The sequence below is a fragment of the Macrobrachium nipponense genome, chromosome 40 (genome assembly GCF_015104395.2).
Source record: "Macrobrachium nipponense isolate FS-2020 chromosome 40, ASM1510439v2, whole genome shotgun sequence".
Classification (NCBI taxonomy): domain Eukaryota; kingdom Metazoa; phylum Arthropoda; class Malacostraca; order Decapoda; family Palaemonidae; genus Macrobrachium; species Macrobrachium nipponense.
Window position 1 is genome coordinate 2,179,792 of NC_061101.1, and position 18,692 is coordinate 2,198,483.

Genomic DNA, 18,692 nt, shown 5'->3' on the forward strand with positions numbered 1-18,692 from the left:
TCCAGCAGGACAGCCACCCACAACTACCGCTGCAGGACCAACCACCACTCCAGCAGGGAACAGCCACCACAAACTACCCCTTCAGGACATAACTACCACTCCAGGCAGGAACAGCCACCCCCACAAACTTTACCCTGCAGGGACCAACTACCACTCCAGCAGGACAGCCACCCACAACTACCCCTGCAGGACCAACCACCACTCCAGCAGGACAGCCACCCACAACTACCCCTGCAGGACCAACCACCACTCCAGCAGGACAGCCACCCACAACTACCCCTGCAGGCAACTACCCACGTTCCAGCAGGGACAGCCACCCACAACTACCTGCAGGACCAACCACCACTCCAGCAGGACAGCCACCCACAACTACCCCTGCAGGACAACCACCACTCCCAGCAGACAAGCCACCCACCAACTACCCCTGCAGGACCAACCACCACTCCAGCAGGACAGCCACCCACAACTACCCCTGCAGGACCAACCACCACTCCAGCAGGACAGCCACCCACAACTACCCCTGCAGGACCAACAACGACTCCAGCAGGACAGCCACCCACAACTACCCCTGCAGGACCAACCACCACTCCAGCAGGACAGCCACCCACAACTACCCCTGCAGGACCAACAACCACTCCAGCAGGACAGCCACCCACAACTACCCCTGCAGGACCAACAACCACTCCAGCAGGACAGCCACCCACAACTACCCCTGCAGGACCAACCACCACTCCAGCAGGACAGCCACCCACAACTACCCCTGCAGGACCAACCACCACTCCAGCAGGACAGCCACCCACAACTACCCTTCGAGGACCACGACCAACTCCAAGCATGACAGCCACCCACAACCCCTACCCCTGCAGGACCACAACCACCTCCCGCAGGACAGCCCACCCACAACTAAACCCCTTCAGGACCAACAACCACTTCCAGCAGACGCCACCCACAACCTACCCCTGCAAGGTACCAACCACCACTCCAGCAGGAAAGCCGACCCACAACTACCCCTGCAGGACCAAACCAACCACGTCCCAGCAGGACCAGCCACCTCCCACAACTACCCCTTCAGGACAACAACCACTCCCAGCCAGAGCACCCACCCAACTAAAACCCCTTCAGGCCCAACCCACCACCCCTCGCAGCAGACAGCCACCCACGAACTACCCTGCAGGACCAACCACCACCTCCAGCAGGAACAGCCACCCACAACCTACCACCTGCCAGGACCAACAACCACTCCACAGACAGCCACGCCAACCAACTAACCCCATGCAGGACCAACAACCACCCCTCCAGCAGGACAGCCACCCACAACTACCCCTGCAGGACCAACCACCACTCCAGCAGGACAGCCACCCACAACTACCCCTGCAGGACCAACTACCACTCCAGCAGGACAGCCACCCACAACTACCCCTTCCAGACCCAACCCCAACTCCAGCAGGACAGCCACCCACAACCACCCCTGCAGGACCAACAACCACTCCAGCAGGACAGCCACCCACAACTACCCCTGCAGGACCAACCACCACTCCAGCAGGACAGCCACCCACAACTACCCCTGCAGGAACCCCTAACCAACCCACTCCAGCAGGACAGCCACCGCATCAACTACCCCTGGCAAAGGACCTACCCAACAACTCCAGCAGACAGCCACCATCTAACCCTACCCTTCAGGACCTAACTACCACTCCATCCATGGTACAGCCACCACAACTAAACCTGGCAGGGACCTACAACAACTCAGCCAGGACACCACCCAGCAACTACCCCTGCCAGGCCCTACAAACAACCCCTCCGAGCAGGACAGGCCACACCAACCCAACCTACCCCTGCAGGACCACCACCACCCAGCCATGACAGGCCACCCACAACCTACCCCTGCCAGGCCCAACTAACCCTCCAGCAGGACAGCCACCCACAAACCCCTTACCCCGCCAGGACCAACTACCACCTCCAGCAGGACAGCCACCCACAACTAACCCCTGCAGCACTACAACAACTTCCCCAGCCCAGGAACAGCGGCACCCACCAATACCCCTGCAGGACCTACCCAACAACTCCCAGGACCAAGCCACCCACAACCCCTACCCCTTCAGGACCACCACCACCTCCAGCAGGAACAGCACCCACAACTACCCTGCAGGCCACCACCAACTCCAGCAGACAGCCACCACCCAACTAACCCTTGCAGACCAACAACGCCCTCCAGCAGGACAGGCCACCCACAACCTACCCCCTTCCAGGAAACCACCGACTCCGAGCAGGACAGCCACCCATCCCAACTAACCCCTCAGACCAACAACGACCCTTCCAGCAGGACAGCCACCCACAACCCCCCTGCGGGACCAACCACCACCTCCAGCAGGAACAGCCCACCCCACAACTAACCCTGCAAGACCTACAACGGACTCCAGCGGAACAACACACCCACCCACTAACGCCCTGCAGGACCTACAACGACCCCTCCAGCCGGACAGGCCACCCACAACTACCCCTGCCAGGAAACCTACCAACGCTCCAGCCAGACAGGGCCACCCACAACTACCCCTGGCACTGGACCTACCCAACAACTTCCAGCAAGGACAGCCACCCCACAACCCCTAACCCCTGCAGGACAACCACCACTCCAGCCATTACAGCCCCCCACAACTAACCCCTGCAGGACCTACAACGAATCCGCAGGACAGGCCACCCACACTACCCCTCAGGACCTAACCCAACGAACTCCAGCCCCATGAACATCCCACCCACAACTACCCCTGCGGGACGCCAACCACCACTCCCAGCAGGACAGCCACCCACCACTAACCCCTGCAGGACCACCACCACTCCAGCAGGACAGCCGCGCCACCCAACTATACCCCTGCAGGACCCTCAACAACCTCCATCAGGAAACAGAGCACCCACAACTACCCACCTCAGGACCAACCACCACTCCAGCGGGACAAGCCACAACCCACCAAAACCCTACCCTGTAGGGAACCTACAACAACCCCTCCAGCAGACAGCCACCACACAACCCCTGCAGGCCTACAACAACCTCCAGCAGGACAGCCACCCGACATCTACCCCTCAGGACCAACCACACTCTCCAGCAGGACAGCCACCCACCAACCCTACCCCTGCATGAAACTTACAACACCCCTCCAGCAGGACAGGCCACCCAACCAACCTACCCTGCCAGGACCAACCACCACTACCTCCACATGGACTCCACCCACAACTAACGCCCTGCGACCTACCAACAACTCCAGCAGGACAGCCACCACAACAACCCCTGCATGGACCTACAACAAACTCCAGTCATGGACAGCCATCCCCACAAAGTCTACCCCTGCAGGACCAAACCACCACTCCAGCCAGGACAGGCCACCCACTAACTAACCCCTGCCAGGACCCAACCCCCAAACTCCAGCAGGACAGCACCCCACAACCACCCCTAGCAGGACACCACCACTCCCGCAGGACACGCCAACCCCAACCTACCCCTGCCAGGACCAAACCACCCTTCAGGCAGGCAGCCACCCACCAACCCTACCCCTTCAGGAACCTACAACCCCATCCAGCAGGACAGCAACCCACAATCCTAACCCCTGCAGGCCACCACCACTCCAGCAGGACAGTCCACCCACCAACTACCCCTGCAGACCAACCACCACTTCCAGCAGGACCAGCCACCCACAACTACCCCGGCGGGACCTACACAACTCCCAGCAGGAAAGCCACCCACCAATCTAACCCTGCAGGACCACCACCACCCCTCCAGCGGACAATGGCCACCCAACCAACTACCCTGCCAGGACCTACAAACAACTCCACAGGACAGGTCACCCCGGCCACCCCACAACTACCCCCTGCAGGGACCACCACCACCTCCAGCAGGACAGCCAACCCAACGAACTACCCATGCGAAGGACCTACAACCACGTCCAGCCAGAACAGCCCCACCCACAACAACCACCCTGCAGGAACCTACAACAACCCCTCCAGCAGGACAGCCACCGGCCACATAATACCCCATGCAGGACCAACCAACAACCCTCCAGCCAGGACAGGCCACCCACAACTACCCTGCAGGACCTACCCAACAACCTCCAGCAGGACAGCCACCCACACTCCCCTGCATGGACCAACCACCACTCCAGGCAGGACAGCCACCCACAACTACCCCTGGCGAGGACCTACAAACAAAACTCCAGCAGGTACAGCCACCCACCAACCCAATCCCCTGGCAAGGACCTACAACAATCCCCTCCAGCAGGACAAAGGCCACCAACCATCCTACCCCTGCCAGGACCAACCCCACTCCAGCAGGACAGCCACCCACCAACGAACCCCTGCGGATACCAACCACCACCCTCCAGGCAGGACAGGCCACCAAAACTACCCCTGCAGGAACCAACCCCCAACTCCAGCCAGGACAGGCCACCCACCACTACCCCTGCAGGACCAACCACCCACTCCCGCAGGACATCCACCCACAACTACCCCTGGCAGGACCTAACCAACAACTCCAGCCAAGGGACAGGCCACCCACAACTACCACAACTACCCCTGCCAGGACCAACCACCACCTCCAGCAGGAACGGCCCCCACAACTACCCCTGCAGGACTCCCCCGTACAACAACTCCAAGCAAGCCAGCCACCCACAACAACCCCTGCGGACCTACAACAACTTCCCAGCAGACCGCCACCCACATCCTACCCCTTGCCGGACCAACCACCACTCCAGCAGACCAGCCACCCACAACCTACCCCTGCAGGACCAACCACCACTCCAGCAGACCAGCCACCCAAACTCTTACCACCCTGCAGGACCTACACAACCTCAGCAGGACCCACCCACAATCTTAACCCCCTGCCAGGACCGGAACCCCACTCCACAGGACGCCACCCACAACTACCCCTGCAGGGACCAACCCACCAACTCCAGCCCCATGAGCAGGCACCCACAACCTAACCCCTGCAGGAACCAACCACTCCACTCCAGCAGGACCAGGCCACCACAACTACCCCTGCGGACCTACACCACTCCATCAGGACCAGCCCCACTCTAACCCCTGCAGGACCAACCACCACCCCTCCGCAGACAGGCCACCCACAACTAACCCTGCCAGGAACCAACCACCCTCCAGCAGGACAGCCACCCACAACCTACCCCTGCAGGACCTACAACAACTCCAGCAGACACCACCACCCACAATCTACCCCTGCAAGGACCAATCAACCAACCAGCTCCAGGCAGGGTACAGACACCCACCAACCCTAACCCCTGCAAGGACCTCAACCACCACCCCTCCAGCAGGACAGGGCCACCCAACCCAACCTACCCTGCAGGACCAACCACCCCTCCAAGCAGGACAGGCCACCCCAACCTACCCTACCCCTGCAGAACCTACAACAACCCTTCAGCAGGACAGCCAACCTCCACCATCTCCCCCTGCCAGGACCAACCACCACTCCAGCAGGACAGCCACCCACCCAACCCTACCCCTGTCAAATGACCAACCACCACCCCTCCAGCAGGACAGCCAAAGGAAAAACGAAAAAAAAAAAAGGCTAAGGAGGCCACAATCTAAACCCTGCAGGACCGAACCACCACTATCCAGCCAGGACAGGCCACCCACATCTACCCCTGCAGACCAACCACCACTCCATCAATTACCAGCCCCCCCACTAACCCCTGCAGGACCAACCACCACCCTCCAGCAAGGACGGCAACACCCAAACCAACCTACCCCTGCCAGCGACGGTACAACACTCCAGCAGACCAGCCCACCCAAATCTAACCCCTGCAGGACCAACCACCACTCCACAGGACCAAGGTCCACCCACAATCTAAACCCCTGCCAGGACAACCACCACTCCAGCAGGAACAGCTACCCACCATCTAAGCCCCTGCAGGACCAACCACCACCCCTCCAGCAGGAACAGGCCACCCAACCAACCTACCCTGCCAGGACCGACCACCACGGTCCAGCAGGACAGCCACCCACAATCTACCCCTGGCAGGCCAACCACCACTCCAGCAGGACAGCCACCCACAATCTACCCCTCCCCTGCAGGACCGGAACCACCACCTCCAGCAGACAGCCACCCAAAAACTAACCCCTGCAGGACCAACCACCACTAAGAAAAAAAACCAGCAGGGAACCAGCACCCACCCATATACCCCTTCAAGGACCCACCACCACCCCTCCAGCAGGAACCAGCCACCCACAACTACCCCTTCAGGACCAACCAACCGACTCCAGCAGGACAGCCGACCCGCCCAACTAAAACCCTGCCTAGACCAACCACCACCCTCCAGCAGAGGACAGGCCACCCACATCTACGCCCTTGCAGGAGCACCAACAAAAACTCCAGCCAGGACAGGCCACCCACAACTACCCCTGCAGGACCAACAACCACTCCAGCCCAGGACAAGGCCACCCACATCTTACCCCTGCAGGCACCAACCACCACTTCCAGGCAGGACAGCCACCCACACTACCCTGCAGGACCAACCACCACTCCAGCAGACAGCCACCCACCCAACTAAACCCCTGCGGGACCAACCACCACCCTCAGCAGGACAGGCCACCCACACTCTACCCCTGCAAGACCAACCAACCAACGTCCAGCAGGACCAGCCACCCACAAGGTACCCCTGCCAGGACCACCACCCTCCAGCCCAGACAAGCCCCCACAACTACCCCATGCAGGGACCAACCACCACTCCAGGCAGGACAGCCACCCACCCATCTAACCCCTGCAAGGCCAACCCCCCTCCAGCAGGACAGGCCACCCACACTCCCCTGGCAGAGACCAACCAACCAACTCAGCCAGGACAGGGCCACCCACATCTACCCCTGCAGGACCAACCACCAACTCCGCCCAGGAACAAGCCACCCACACTACCCCTGCAGGGACCAACCACCACCCCTTCAGCAGGAACAGGGCCACCCAACCATCCTACCCCTGCAGGACCAACCACCACTCCAGCATGGACAGCCACCCACCCACTAACCCCTGCAATGACCAACCACCACCCCCTCCAGCAGGACAGGTCCCCACCCCCACATCCTAAACCCTGCAGGACCAACCACGCCACTCCAGCCAGGACAGCACCCACAACTACCCCTGCAAGGACCAACCACCACTCCCATCAGGAACTTAGCCACCCACATCTCCCCTGGCATGGACAACCCCACTCCATCAGGACAGCACGCCACAGAACTAACCCCTGCAGGACCTACCGGCCCACTCCCATCATTAGACAGCCACCCACCAACTAACGCCGGTCTTTCTTGCAGACCACACCACCCCTCCAGCAGGACATCCACCCACAACTACCCCTGGCAGGACAACCACCACCCTTCCAGCAGGACAGGCCAACCCACCAAGACCTCCCAGCAGGACAACCGAACCACTCCCATCAGACAGCACCCCACATCTACCCCTGCAGGACCAACCACCACTCCCACATGTACAGCCACCCACATCTACCCCTGCAGGACCCACCAACCAACTCCAGCAGGACAGGCCACGCCAATCTACCCCTGCCCGGACCAAACCCACCCCAATCCAGCAGGACAGGCCACCCAACCAACCTACCCCTGCCAGGACCAAACCACCACTCCCAGCAGGACAGCCCACCCACATCTACCCCCTGCAGGACCAACCACCACCCCTCCACAGACAGGCCCCCACATCTACCACTGCAGGACCGGAACCAACCACTCCAGCAGGACAGCCACCCACAACTACCCTGGCAGGACAAACCACCACCCCTCCGCAGGTACATCCACCCAACCAACCTACCCCTGCAGGACCAACCACCACTCCCAGCAGGGACAGCCACCCACAACTACCCCTGCCAGGACCTACAACGAACTCCAGCAGGTACAAGCCCCACCGCAACAACAACCCTGCAGGACCTAACCAACCAACTCCAGCAGGACAAGCCACCCACAAGTAACCCCCTGCAGGACAACCACCACTCCAGCAGGACAGCCCCCACATCTTTACCCTGCAGGAACCTACAAAACTCCCAGCACCTACCAGCCACCCGGACAACAACCCCTGCAGGACCTACCCAACAACTCCAAGCCCCAGTACAGCCACCCACAACGGACCCCTGCAGGACCAACCACCACTTCCAGCCGAGGACAGCCACCCACCCCCATCTAACCCCTGCAGGACCAACCACCCCACTCCAGCCCAGGACAGGCCACCCACAACTACCCCTGCCGACCAACCACCACTTCCAGCAGGACAATGCAGCCCACCACATCTACCCCTGCGGACCAACCACCAACTCCCCAGCAAGGACAGCCACCCACAAACTACCCCTGCAGGACCAACCACACTCCAGCAGGACAGCCACCCCACAACTAACCCTGCAGGACCTCAACCCAACCAACCTCCAGCAGAACAAGCCAACCCACAAATACCCTGCAGGACCAACCACCCCAACTCCCAGCAGGACAGCCAACCCACCATCCTATCCCCTGCAGGACCACCCACCACTCCCAAAGGACAGCCACCCGCAAACTACCCCTGCAGGAACCCCAACCAAGCCGACTTCCAGCAGGAACAGCCCACCCACAATCTACCCCTGCAGGAACCAACCAACCCCTCCAGCAGGACGCCACCCACAAAGTCCCCTGCCAGGACCACCCCCCTCCACAGGACAAGCCACCCACAATCTACCCCTGCAGGAACCAACCAACCGACTTCACCAGCAAGGACAGCCACCCACAAACTAACCCCTTACAGGACCAGAACCCACCACTCAGCAGGACAGTGTCCATAGGCCCACAACTACCCCTGCAGGTGAATGTTCGCCTAACCCACCTGAACATCCACCCCAGCAGGACAGCCACCGGACAATCTACCCCTGCAGGACCAACCACCACTCCAGCAGGACAGCCACCCACAACTACCCCTGCAGGACCAACCACCCCTCCAGCAGGACAGCCACCCACAACTACCCCTGCAGGACCAACCACCACTCCAGCAGGACAGCCACCCACAACTACCCCTGGCAGGACCTACAACACCCTCCAGCAGTCAGGCCCACCCACAACAACCCCTGCCGGAAACCTAACAACAACTCCATCCAGGACAGGCCCCCCACAATAACCCCTGCCAGGACCAACCACCACGTTCCATCCCAGGACCAGCCAGGCCACAACTACCCCTGCAGAACCAACCACCCTTCCAGCAAGGACAGCCACCCACCCCAACTACCCCTCAGACCACCACCACTCCACCAGGACACCGCCACCCACATCTCCCCTTGCCAGGACCAACACCTCCACAGGACAGCCCACCCACAACCTACCCCTGCCAGGACCAAACCACCACCTCCAGCAGGGACAGCCACCCACCATCCTACCCCTGCCGGACGCAACCACCACTCCAGCAGGACCCCAGCCCCCCACAAGTACCCCTGCCTGACCAACCCCCCACCTCAGCAATGACGCCACCCACAAATCGACCCCTGCCGGGACCAACCACACACTCCACAGGACCCAAGCCCACCCCAACTACCCTGCCAGGACTAACCAACCGACTCCAGCAGGACAGCCACCCACAACTACACCCTGCAGGACCAACCACCACCCAGCCGGAACCAAGCCACCCACCATCTACCCCCTGCAGGACCAACCACACTCCACAGGACAGCCACCCACCACCAAAGTACCCCTGCAGGACCAACACCACTCCAGCAGGACAGCCACCCACAACTACCCCTGCAGGACCAACCACCACTCCAGCAGGACAGCCACCCACATCTTACCCCTGCAGACCAACCGACCACTCCACAGGACAGCCACCCACCAACTACCCCTGCAGGACCAACCACCACCCCAGGCCAACAGCCACCCACAATCTACCCCTTGCAGGACCAACCACCACTCCAGCCGGACGAGCAACCGCCAAGTACCCTCTGCAGGACCAACCCCACTCCAGGCAGACCCAGCCCCCACAGTAACCCCTCAGGACCAACCACCACCCCTCCAGCAGGACAGCCACCCCAGGACCCCTGCAGGACCAACCAACCAACTGCCAGCAGGTACCAGCCACCCCCACAACTACCCCTGCAGGACCAACCACCATCCTCCAGCAGAACGCCACCCACATCTACCCCTGAGACCAACCACCACTCCAGCATGACAGCCACCCACAATCCTAAACCCCTGCAGGAACCAACCAACCACCTCCATCCAGGACAGGCCACACACACTACCCCTGCCAGGACCAACCCACCACTTCCAGCCCCAGGACAGGCCACTTCCACAAATAACCTCCTTCATGACCAACCACCACTCCAGCCAGGACAGGCACAACGCCACCATCCTACCCTAAGCGGGACCAACCACCATCCATCAGGACCAGCCACCCACAACTACCCCATGCAGGACCAACACCACCACTCCAGCAGGACAGGGCCCACCCACAATCTAACCCCTTGCAAGGACCTAACCAACACACTCCAGCAGGACAGCCACCCACCCAACTTACCCCTGCAGGACCAACCACCACCTCCAGCAGGACACCACCCACACCTAACCTGCAGGACCAACCACCACTCCATCAGGACCAGCCCCCACAAGTACCCCTGCCCTGGCCAGGAACCAACCACCACTTCCAGCATGGACAGCCACCCACCCCATCTAACGCCCTGCAGAAACCAACCACCACCCCTCCAGCAGGACAGCCACCCACAACTACCCCTGCAGGACCAACCACCACTCCAGCAGGACAGCCCACCCACAACTACCCTTGCAGACGAACCACCACTCCAGCAGGAAAGCCCACCCCCCAACTACCCCCTTCAGGATCAACCACCACTCCAGCAAGGACCAGCCACCCACCAAGTACAACTTGCAGGAACCAACCACCACCCCTCCAGCAGGACAGGCCAACACACAACTACCCTGCTAGGCACCAAACCAACCAACTCCAGCAGGACAGCCCACCCACCAATCTAACCCCTGCAGGGACCTAACAACCAACTCCAGCAGGGACAGCCACCCACAACTAACCCCTGCAGGACCAACCAACCACTCCAGCAGGACCAGCCACCCACATCTTACCCATGCAGGACCAAGCCACCAAATCCAGCAGGCGACAGCCAACACAAGTACCCCTGCAGGACCCAACCACCAGATCCAGGCCAGGAACAGCCCACCCACAAGTACCCTGCAGGACCAAACACCACCCCTCCCCAGCCAGGGACAAGCCAACCACCAAGTACCCCTGCCAGGTACCAACACCAATCCAGCAGGACAGCCACCCATCAAACTACCCCTGCAGGACCAACCACCACTCCAGCAGGAACAGCCCACCCACAATATACCCCTGCAGGAACAAACCACCAACTCCAGCAGGACAGCCACCCACAAATACCCACATGCAGGACCAAACCGACCACTCCAGCAGGAACAGCCCAACCCACATTCCTTACCCCTGCAGGGACCAAAACCACCCCACTCCCAGGCAGGACAGCCAAACCCACAAGATACCCCTGCAGGACCACAACCAAACACTCCAGCAGGACAGCCACACCACAATCTACCGCCCCTGGCAGGACCCAAAACCAACCAACTCCAGCAGGACAGCCACCCACCCCCCCAAAAACTAACCCCATTGCAGGACCAACCACCCCACTCCAGCCAGGACAGGGCCACCCCACATATACCCCTGCCAGGGACCCAAAACCAAACCCATCCAGCCCCAGGACCAGGCCACCCACAACTACCCCTGCAGGACCAACAACCATTCCAGCAGGACAGGCCACCCACAATTCTACCCCGCAGGACAACCACCACCTCAGAGGACAGCCACCCAGGAAGTTCCCTGCAGGAACCAAACCAACCAACTCCAGCAGGGACAGCCACCCACAATCTACCCCTGCCAGGGACCAACCACCACCCTCCAGCAGGACAGCAACCCCACAATACCCTGCAGGGACCAACAACAACTCCCAGCAGGACAAGCCACCCACAACTAGCCCCATTGCAGGACCAACCACCACTCCAGCAGGACAGCCAACCCACAAACTACCCCTGCAGGACCTCAACCAAACCACTCCAGCAGGACAGCCACCCACACAAACTAACCCCTGCAGGACCTACCAACCAACCCTCCAGCAGGGAACAGGACCACCCACCAACTACCCCTGCAGGACCTAAGCCAACCAACTCCAAGCAGGACAGCCCACCCACGAACTACCCCTGCAGAACCAACAACCGACTCCAGGCAGGACAGCCACCCAACAACTTTACCCCTGACAGGACCAAACCACCACTCCAGCAGGGACAGACAAACCCCCACCCATTACAACCTGCAGGACCAAACAACGACCCCTCCAGCAGGGGCCAAGTCCACCACAAACACCCCTGGCAGGGACCACCAACCACCCTCCAGCAGGACAGCCACCCCACAATCTAACCCCTGGCAGGGGACCAACCACCACTCCAGCCAGGACAGCCACCCCAACTACCCGCCAGGATCCCAAACCAACCTACTCCAGCCAGGACAGGCACCCAACCAAAACCTACCCGCCAGGACCAACCACCACTCCAGCAGGACCAGCCACCCCACATCTACCCCTGCAGGCACCTAACCAACCAACTGCCAGCAGGGACAGCCACCCAACAAACTACCCCCGCAGGACCACCCAACAACTCCAAGCAGGACAGCCACCCACAACCCCTACCCCGCAGGACCAAACCACCACTCCAGAGGGACAAGCCACCACCAACTACCCTGGACAGGACCTACCCAACAACTCCAAGCCCAGGCAGACATCCAACCAACCTACCCCTGGCCAGAACCTACAAAAACTCCAGGACAGGGGACAGCCACCCACAACTACCCCTGCAGGACCTAAACCAACCAACTCCAGCAGGACCAGCCACCCACATTCTAACCCCTGCAGGGACCAACCACCACCTCCAGCAGGACAGCAACCCAAACCCTACCCCTGCAGGACCTTACAACCAACCTCAGCAGGACAGGCCACCCAACCAACCTACCCCTGCAGCAGGACCACCAACCAATCCAGCAGGACAGCCACCACACATCCTACCCCTTGCAGGACCCTAACCAACCAACTCCCAACAATGGACAGGCCCATCCCACAACTACCCTGCAGGAAAACAACGAACCCCTCCAGCAGGACAAGGCCACCCACAAAATAACCCCTTGCCAGGACCAACCACCACTCCAGCAGGGACAAGCCACCCACCAACTACCCCTGCAGGACCAAACCCACCACTTCCAAGCCAGGACAGCCACCCACATCTACCCCCTGCAGGACCAAACCACCAGCTCCAGCAGGACAGCCAACCCACAACTACCCCAGGCAGGACCTATCCCAACCGACTCCCAGCAGGACAGCCACCCACAATCTACCCCCTGCAGGACCAACCACCACTCCAAGGCAGGGACAGCCACCCACAATCTTATCCCCTGCAGGGACCAACCACCACCTCCAAGCAGGGAAAACGCCCACCCACAACTACCCCTGCCAGACCAACCAACCCACTCCAGCAGGACAATGCCACCCACAACTACCCCCTGCAGGGACCCACCACCCACTCCAGCAGGAACAGCCACCACACTTACCCCCTTGCAGACCAAACCACCACTCCAGGACAGGACCAGCCACCCACAACTACCCCTGCAGGATCCTAACCAACCACTCCAGCAGGACAGCCACCAACATCTAACTACCCCTGAAGGACCTACAACAAACTCCAGCAGGAACAGCCACCCACAATACCACTGCAGGCACCAACCACCACTACAGCAGGGGACAGCACCCACAACACCCTGAGGACCAACCACCACTCCAGCAGGACAGCCACCCACAACAACCCCTGCAGGACCAACCACCACTCCAGCAGGACAGCCACCCACACCATACCCCCTGCCAGGACCTACAACAAACTCCAGCAGGACCAGCCCACCAAAAACTCACACCCGGCAGGACCAACCACCACCCTTCCAGCAGGACAGGCACCCACAACCTACCAACTGCAGGGAACCTAAACCCACTCCGCAGGACAGCCACCCACAAAACTTACCCCTGCAGGGGACCAAACCACCAACTCCAGCAGGACAGCCACCCACAAACTACCCCCTTGCAGGACCAACCACACCCAGCAGACAAGGCCACCCAACAACTAACCCCTGCAGGACAATTCACCACTTCCAGCAGGACAAGGCCACCCACAACCTACCCCTGCAGGACCAATCACACTCCAGCAGGACAGCCACCCAACAACTTAACCCCATGCAGGACAATCCCAACTCCAAGCAGGACAGCCACCCACAACTACCCCGGCCAAGGACCAATCACCACTCAGCAGGACAGCCACCCACCCAACTTAACCCCCTGCAGGACCAAACCACCACCCCTCCAGCAGGACCAAGCCCAACCCGACAACTACCCCGGCAGGACCAACCCACACTCCAGGCAGGACAAGCCACCCACCAACCCTAACCCTGCAGAACCTACAACAACCCCTTCCAGCAGGACAAGCCAACCACCAACTCCCACCCTGCAGGACCACAACAACTCACAGGACCAGCCCAACCCAAAACTAACCCCTGCAGGACAATACCACTCCAGCCAGGAACAGCCACCAAAACACAAAACCCCTGCCAGGACCAACCACCACTCCAGCAGGACAGGCACCCACCAAACTACCCCTGCCCAGAACCTACAACAACCCCTCCAGCAGACAGGACCACCCCACCAAACTAACCCCTGCAGACTAAACAACTCCAGCCAGGACAGGCCACCAACAACATACCCCTGCAGGGACCTACCCAACAACTCCAGCAGACAGCCACCCACAACCCTTTTTTACCCCTGCTAGGACCAATCCACCAACTCCAGCAGGACAAGCCACCCACAACTACCCCTGCAGGACAACCACCACTCAGCCAGTGAACAGCACCCACAACTACCCTTGAAGGACCAACCACCCTCCAGCAGGACAGCACCCACCAAACCCTACCCTGCAGCGACCTACAACAACCTCCAGCGGACAGCCACCCACAAAAAGACCCCTGCAGGGAACCAACCTACCACTCCAGCAGTGAGACCAAGCCACCCACCAACTACCCCTGCAGGACAAGCGCGACCACCCAGCAGAACCAGCCACCACAACTACCCCTGCAGGACCAACCACCACTCCAGCAGGACAGCCACCCACAACTACCCCTGCAGGACCAACCACCACTCCAGCAGGACAGCCACTCCCAAACTACCCCGTGCAAGGACCAACCACCACCACTCCTAGCAAGGACAGCCATTCCACCACCCACCCCTGCAAGGACTACAACAGACCTCCAGCAGGACAGCCACCCACACACCCTTGCAAGGAACCTACCAACGAACTTCCAGCAGGACAGCCCACCCACAAAAAACTACCCCTGGCAGGACAACCACCACCTCCCCGCAGGACAGCACCCATCAACTCCCCTTGCAGGGCCAACAACGACTCCTAATGCAGGACAGCCACCCACCAACCCCTACCCTGGCAGGAACCTTACAACAACCCCTCCAGCAGGAACAGGCACCACCAACCTACCCCTGAGGACCAGACCACCACTCCAGCAGGACAGACACCCCCACAACTACCCCTGCAGGAACCTACAAACAACCTCCAGCAGGAAGCACACCAACAACTAACCCCTGCAAAAAAAAAAAAGGACCAACCACCACTCCAGCAGGACAGCCACCCACAACTACCCCTGCAGGACCCCTACAACAACCCCAGGACAGGCCACCCTACCAAACCTATCCCTGCCAGGACCTACCAACCAACTCCAGCCGGAACCAAGCCCACCCACAACTACCCCTGCAGGACCTACAACAACTCCAGCAGGACAGCCACCCACAACTACCCCTGCAGGACCAACCACCACTCCAGCAGGACAGCCACCCACAACTACCCCTGCAGACCAACCACCACTCAGCAGGACAGCCACCCACAACTACCCCTGCAGGACCAACCACCACTCCAGCAGGACAGCCACCCACAACTACCCCTGCAGGACCAACCACCACTCCAGCAGGACAGCCACCCACAACTACCCCTGCAGGACCAACCAACCACTCCAGCAGGACAGCCCACCCACATACCCCTGCAGGACCACAACACTCCAGCAGGGACAGCCACCCACACTACCCCCGGTTAGGAACCAACCACCACTCCAGCAGGACAGCCACCCACAACTACCCCTGCAGACCCACACCACCCTCCAGCAGGACAGCCACCCACAACTACCCCTGCAGGACCTACAACGACTCCAGCAGGACAGCCACCCACAACTACCCCTGCAGGACCAACCACCACTCCAGCAGGACAGCCACCCACAACTACCCCTGCAGGACTACAAACAAACTCAGCGACAGCCACCCCACAAAACACCCCTGCAGGACCAACAACCCACTCCAGCAGGACAGCACCCACAACTACCCCTGCAGAACAAACCACACACTCCGCAGACAGCACCAAACAACTACCCCTTGCAGACCAACCCCACAACTTCTAGCAAGGACAACCACCCACAACTACCCCTGCAGGACTAACCACCACTCCAGCAGGACAGCCACCCACAACTACCCCCTGCAGACCAACCACCATCCCGCCAGGACAGCACCCACAAACTACCCCTGCAGGACCAACAACGACTCCAGCAGGACAGCCACCCACAACTACCCCTGCAGGACCAACCACCACTCCAGCAGGACAGCCACCCACAACTACCCATGCAGGACCAACCACCACTCCAACAGGACAGCCACCCACAACTACCCATGCAGGACCAACCACCACTCCAGCAGGACAGCCACCCACAACTCCCCCTGCAGGACCAACCACCACTCCAGCAGGACAGCCACCCACAACTACCCCTGCAGGACCAACCACCACTCCAGCAGGACAGCCACCCACAACTACCCCTGCAGGACCTACAACAACTCCAGCAGGACAGCCACCCACAACTACCCCTGCAGGACCAACAACGGTTGCTCACACGACCACTAGAGCTCCTACGACCACTATAGCTCCCACTACTATAAGAGCCCCTGTGACCACTATAGCTCCCCCAACCACTAAAGCTCCTGAAGCTCCAACAACAGCGAGCTCAATTGATGAACTAGTTGCAAAGAAGGCTGAATTAGAGCGACAGAAGCAGGAGAAACTCAGCCGGTTACAGTTGCTCCTGAGGGCCATCCAGATGAGCAAAAGACTGCACGCCCTAGCATTGCTCATGAAGAATGGCAGAAGACACAAGAGGGACACTCATCCCGAGTTTCAAATTCACACCAACGACTCTGCTGATTTCCTGAAGCTGGAACCTTACTGCAACATGAACGGAAATAACTCTCTGAGTGGTCATCCGGACAAGGTCGCCGCTATCCTGCTGAGGGATGTGAACGACACCCTTGAATACGGGTCCCTCGAGAGCCTCGCGTGCATGATCAATCTCCTGGCAGAATTCACGCATTTAGCCGAGGGACTGGGCTACGACCTGAGCCAAAACAACGTGGCCGCCCTGGCTCGCATGGCGAACGAAACTGCCACTGTGCTGGTGTACGGCCTGAACTCCTCTGTCAGCGAACTGGAACAGGAATCCCAAGGCATCGACGAAAACATCAAGGAGATCGCCCAAGTGACGGGTGAGTAGTCGGAATGGCAGTGTGGTTTCAAATGATTCCAAAAGAATTAACTGAGGAAAAATATTCTGAACCGAGCTTATTTGGTTACTGTTGACATGGTCTTTTTCTTTCTAATTTCAGATATCCCGCCGTTCTGGAAGATACCCAGGGTAACTATAAATTGTTTTGTATGTAGTGTCTACTATTCCTCTTGCGTCACAAATCTAATGTTGAAAGAATGTGTGTCTGCCTGTGTGTGTCCATATATAAGTAAACAAACGGTTCACCTTTTTTTTCCTTTTGCAGAGGCGTATCGTCATCCAGGTGATCCAGCGGGTGAACCTGGGTGATGGTCAACGACAGTGGAGGACAATCCGTTGATTGGTCGGATGACAGAGGAGAAGAAGAAGAAGGAGAAATTCAAATCGTAAAAAATAATGTGACACGTTGTAACGTTTTCAAGCGTATTTACTGTAACAACGTATCAAATGTATTTAATGATGTATTTACCATGTCTTTAACAAATCAAAAAGCATTTTCTTGCTTCAATGAAAACAAATCAGTAATTTTGAAGGAGCCGATTGGGAAAAAAATATGAACTTTAGTGAACATATATGACATGTGAATATATAGATATACATATATATTTATTACTATAAGATGTCTTATGCCATCATCTTCATTTTGGAAAATGTATATGATGCCATTATATTTATAAATGATTTTGCCATCGATATTTTGACCCTTTCATTTTGATGTCCTGCAAATAATTATATATATATATTATATATATATATATATATTTATATATATATATATATATATATATATATATATATATATATATATATTATATATATATATATATTATATATATATATATATATATATATATATATATATAATATATATATATATATATATATGTGTGTGTGTGTGTGTGTGTGTGTGCATGTATAGATATAGATATAGATATATATATATATATATATAAAGGTTTTTTTGCCACGA

General features: G+C 58.7%; 1 protein-coding gene across 1 annotated transcript; it reads left to right on the top strand.

Annotated features, from left to right (window-relative positions):
* Positions 1-1,272: 1,272 nt before the first annotated feature.
* LOC135211801 (mucin-2-like) lies at positions 1,273-18,415 on the top strand. The gene is made up of 4 exons (XM_064245013.1): positions 1,273-1,704; positions 16,574-17,702; positions 17,823-17,851; positions 17,988-18,415. Exons 1-4 carry the CDS (start codon positions 1,273-1,275, stop codon positions 18,060-18,062), a joined length of 1,665 nt encoding a protein of 554 aa, XP_064101083.1. The 3' UTR covers positions 18,063-18,415.
* The last annotated feature ends 277 nt before the right edge of the window (positions 18,416-18,692 follow it).